Source organism: Gymnoscopelus braueri (assembly GCF_963280865.1).
Source record: "Gymnoscopelus braueri genome assembly, chromosome: 13".
NCBI classification, from domain to species: domain Eukaryota; kingdom Metazoa; phylum Chordata; class Actinopteri; order Myctophiformes; family Myctophidae; genus Gymnoscopelus; species Gymnoscopelus braueri.
In genome coordinates this window covers 19,820,930-19,826,046 of record NC_137615.1, presented here as the reverse complement: position 1 = coordinate 19,826,046, position 5,117 = coordinate 19,820,930, and the positions used below count along the sequence as shown (strand labels likewise).

General features: G+C 40.1%; 1 protein-coding gene across 1 annotated transcript; it reads right to left on the bottom strand.

Annotated features, from left to right (window-relative positions):
• Window positions 1–784: 784 nt before the first annotated feature.
• On the bottom strand, window positions 785–2,335 carry rmi2 (RecQ mediated genome instability 2). The gene is made up of 2 exons (XM_080447112.1): window positions 2,019–2,335; window positions 785–1,341 (listed from the first exon to the last, which is right to left on the bottom strand). Exons 1-2 carry the CDS (start codon window positions 2,308–2,310, stop codon window positions 1,190–1,192), a joined length of 444 nt encoding a protein of 147 aa, XP_080303238.1. The 5' UTR covers window positions 2,311–2,335; the 3' UTR covers window positions 785–1,189.
• Between the last annotated feature and the right edge of the window lie 2,782 nt (window positions 2,336–5,117).

Sequence of the window (5,117 nt, the reverse complement as noted above, 5' to 3'; positions counted from 1 at the left end):
GTTGTGTTTAAAATAATTAAACGTGCATGCTACAGATAAAGAAATCAATGACTCAAAATACATTTAACGTGTTTTAAGAAGAGGGCACTCCTGCATCTTCACTAGCAAATAAGAATGATTTATTGGGTACAGGAATGTTTCGGTACACATCAGTTTATCTTCGAAGATAACAAAGATGACCTGATGAAGGTCTGTAAGGAAACGTTGCTGTTCTCGATATTTTTATTTGCAAGTGAATAAGCTTGTAGGATCCTTTCTTAAATGGTCTTCTGACACACCTGTCGATCTGTAGGGTGAAAATGTTAAAGAAAGTCACTTCCCCTTGTCCCGAAATTAAGGGCACATTAAAAGGTAATTTGTGATGAGCTGCAATCAGCTTTTGGTTTTTGTGATAACATTTTGGACTGAGTGGCTTATACTAGCTGTGTGGTTGCATCTAAAATGACTTCCCAAATGGATATTGAATGGTATTGACTTGTTTCAATCATTAATGCAGGTGTGGTTGATATCGGGAGTATAGTTTTTCAAACCACAGGTCCACCACATTGTGGTTGAGGCCTTTGTTTTGCTATATTATATTTCACTAGCCAGCCTCTGTTTAGCTGTATTCTATTCCACAGGCATAATCCAGACTCGCATATCAACACTACTCTGAACTCCATGACTTTTAAAACGTGTATTCATGTTCTCTAAATGGACCACTATGGAAACAAGCCCCTGGGGATTTTTGTGTTATCATTTTAGTATAACATTTGACTGTACTACTTGTACTGTTAATCTTATTAAATATTCAATCAATCTGAACATTTCACTCAACAGTTTATTAAGTAGGAATAAAATAAGTCAACATAATGGGAACAGTGTGACACCCTGTGCAACCGATATCCAGTATTCGGTGTTCTTTTCAGATCAGCTGCAACGCAACGGGTACTGAAATGCAGTGGTCCTTAACTGCACACTTTAAAGATAGTCTAAAAATGTATTTAATTTCACTTGACAGTTTAATGAATAGGAATAAAATAAGTTAACGATGGGTGCAGTGGCACCTTTCCTCTGCAACCAATATCCAATAGTGGATACCCTAGTGACATATGGTATCCATAGGGTTATACAAGTGGTGTATATCACAGAATAATAACCCAAGCATGAAGCAACACCAGTCCAAGACAGCCTTCATATGGACGTGACTTCAAGTTAGCATCTGCTGCAGATCTTCCACTTCCAGCTTCCACATCCTTCTGTGAAGTGCTGCATGCTCTGAGAGGTCTGCCATCTTCACAGCACGGATCACAGGCTCTGGGGAAATGGCCTGGACAACACCCATCACCATGACATATTTACCTAGGAGAAGCAGGGGAAAGTATAAGAACATAATATCAGACATGTATTAACTGACGCAACAATATATCCTACAGTACAGAAGTAGTGTAAAGTAACTAAGTACATTTACTCAAGTACTGTTAAGTACAATTGAGTATTTCCCATTTCAATACTTTTACTCCACTACAATTTGAAAACTTGAGTTACTTGCAGATATAAATGATTATATTATAAAACATGCATTAACCACTTCAGACCATTTTATACATAAGCTAGCCTATCTACAAGATCTAGAGCTTATAGATCTGCTATTTTAAGACTTGGTACTTTGAAAGTATATTTTGATTCTATTTTTAATACTTTTGTACTTTTGATTGAACACAGGCCTTTTACTTGTTACAGAGTTTTATATTGTGGTATTGCTACTTTTACATTAAGTAAGTAAAATATCGGAGTACAGTAGGCCTACTTCTTCTACCACTGCAGTACAGTTAAATATCCAGACCTACACGCACGTGGAGTGTTTAGTGCGCGTGTTATAAAGATGGTAATCTCTCAAGAACAGCTCCCGAGCCGAGCTGCGCAAGGAAAAAAAACAGCAGAGGGCGCTGTTTTCCCTTTTTATTTTGACAATGGGTTCCCAGATTGTAAAGATGGAGATGGTGCATCAGCATTTACAGTGAATGTAAGTAACTTACCCTGAGATAAGCACGGTTTTCCTTTGGGGATGTTATTGACCCCCTGCACGACAAAGTTGCCCGTCTCATCCAGCAGAAGGACGGTGTTGCTGCTGTCCAGCTTGGCTTCCAGGACGGTTCCCTGCATCCAGACGGTTGACACGGAGATCGACCGGCCGCGTCCCACTTTGACTAAACACTCGGTGTTATTACCAGGCGGTCCTTTACATTCCCCTTCTCTCAGCTGACGCGACAGAACTTTAATAGGTGGTGGTCGTTTTCTGTCCCCCGTGATTACATCAGCTTTATTCATAGTAACGCGATGTAGTCTAAAAGTGAGTTAGGTTTACCCGCGTCTGCCTTAGACCCCAGTGTTGCCAGATTCTGTGAGAGAAATAAGCAACCAGGTCTATGAAAGCAAGCCCAAAAGAAGTGACTAGGCTACGGCTCTTGGAAAATAGCCGTATCACAACGCGTCCCGAGCTTGTAGATCTGCTATTTTCAACAATAACAAATCTTGCAATATAAAAATAAGGTACTTTTGGAACATTTTTGAAACATTAAACAACACAAATCTTGTATGGGGGAAGGGATTTTTTTTTAGGAACCAGTGGTTTAAACAACATTAGTAAACAAGCCCAAATGAGCAACTACGCTTTAGAAACAAGCCCGAAAAACTACCAATTTTACTAAGCAACTTTACAGAAAAAGAAGCCCAAAGTCGCTTATAATAAGCCGACATGGCAACACTGCCCACACCGCGTTATTTCGGCGGATGTTTTGAAAATGCCACCGTATGCATCCGGTGTTCCGTTAAATTATTTCCCCTTCCAATATGCCTGGTAAAGCGTTCCTCTGTGTTGTTCACTCAGTGTAAAGAAAGATGATGTATTATTCACTTGCCGTTCGACCTAACGTCTAATGAAAACAAACCATTAAAGGTAGGATAAGTGATTTGCTTTGGTTAAAATAAGTGTTAAATAGCTCTATATTCTGATAGTACTCGTTGCTATTATAGAGTGTTTGTTCAGTAACAGGAGTCTCCTTGTCTCTCCACCTCTTTATTAAACAGAAAATTCATTTTCGTTTCAGTTTCAGTTTAATTTCCAATGTTATCCAACCAGGGGCCTGTTCCTCAAAAGGTGAATTAGAGCTAAAGCCTGGCTTTACCACCTATCCTGGCTTAATTTAGCCAGGATTAGAGCTGAGTCGGTTCCTCAAAAGGTGAATTATCAGTTTATTAGTTTAGCCAGTTCACCCTGGCTAAGTTTAGCCTTATCCGATTCCTCAAAAGAGAATTGAAGCAAGCCTAGCTTAGTTACCATGGCAATTTAGCTGTGAAGTTAGCCTGGTCAGGAGCAGGCTAACAGCCAAGCTTTATTAATCCAGTGCCTTGTTCTTCAAGTTTTGTGAAATAGCTGTTAGTCCAATGACTCCAATCATAAACCAATGAGTTTTTCTACACTTATTCAATTCTTATGCGAAAATCAAAGATCTACCCGGACCCCCATGGACCCCCATGGACCTCCGGGCCCCCGTGGACCCCCGTATACCCCAGACCTCTGTTGGGGGTCAACGGGGGTCCGGGAGTACACGGGGGGCCGGGCCCCCCGTGTACTCCCGGACCCCCGTTGACCCCCGTGGACCGTGGACCCCCGGCCGCCAAAAGGCAAGCTTTTCCCTTGTAGATCTTCGATTTTAGAAATTTGAAATTAGAAAATTATTCTAAGTGTTTATAATTATAATTCCAACATTCACTTAAACTCCTTATGTTTAAACCTAACTGAATTATATATTTATGGATTTGTATATAAATTAATTGCATATTTTTGGACAACTTGTGCATTTAATTTGTCGGCAATACTTTGCCACGCTTTCTCCCTGGATCTATATTTATTGCAGCCGTGTTTCCTTTCTTGCTTATTATAAATTTTACTTCCTTGTAAGATTCCATGAGCTGCTGCAGTGCTGCTGTTCAGCCACAGAGAAGAACGCCGCTCTGGTTTTGGGCTCCATGATTGGTCAAGTTCAAGGATTCTGCTATCGACTTTCATGGTCTTTTATAGAAATAAGTGAAGCCTGGCTTCATTATCCTGGCTCGACACAGCCTGGCTTGACAAGGCCTAGCTCGACAAAGTCGCTCCTTTTCAGCCTGGCTTGGCGTTCCAGGAACCGAATAAACCAGGCTATACGGACCCGACTTTGTCAAGCCTGGATTTGACTTAAATCCAGGCTTATTTAATTCACCTTTCGAGGAACAGGCCCCAGGACAGAGGACTCAATCAGGATACAGATTAAACAAGTGAAATTGGAAGTGATGACACTAAGAAATGAGCAGACATAATTGGAACTGGAACACTACACAAATTAAGCTTAAAAATGGGTACTTTCTCCTGATTGGCTGAGATTTTGACACCTACCAGAAAATGTATTTTCTGTTTATTAAAGAGCTGGAGAGACGGGGAGACATCTGTTACTGAAAAAACACTCTATAGCAAAGATTACTATCAGAATATAGTGTTTTAACCTTTTAACAAAATACCTTTTGTTTTAACCAAAAAATATCACTTACCCTACCTTTAAATAGATATATTCACAAGTTTTCTTTATATATATATATATATATATATATATATATATATATATATATATATATATATATATATATATATATATATATATTTTTTTTTTTTTTTTTTTTTAATTTAATATACAAAAACTGTACATGTTTTCTGGGTGAGCCTTATTTTTTATAAAAATTCCCTTATTTGAATTTCAGGTAGTTGGCAACCCTATGAACAAGCCCTCTTGAATCTGTGAGCGGTCAGCCCTACAGTGAATCTGTGAGGGGGTCAGCCCTACAGTGAATCTGTGAGGGGGTCAGCCCTACAGTGAATCTGTGAGCGGTCAGCCCTACAGTGAATCTGTGAGGGGGTCAGCCCTACAGTGAATCTGTGAGGGGGTCAGCCCTACAGTGAATCTGTGAGCGGTCAGCCCTACAGTGAATCTGTGAGGGGGTCAGCCCTACAGTGAATCTGTGAGGGGTCAGCCCTACAGTGAATCTGTGAGGGGTCAGCCCTACAGTGCCAACTGATGAAAAGCAAAAAGGTATGCATGCAT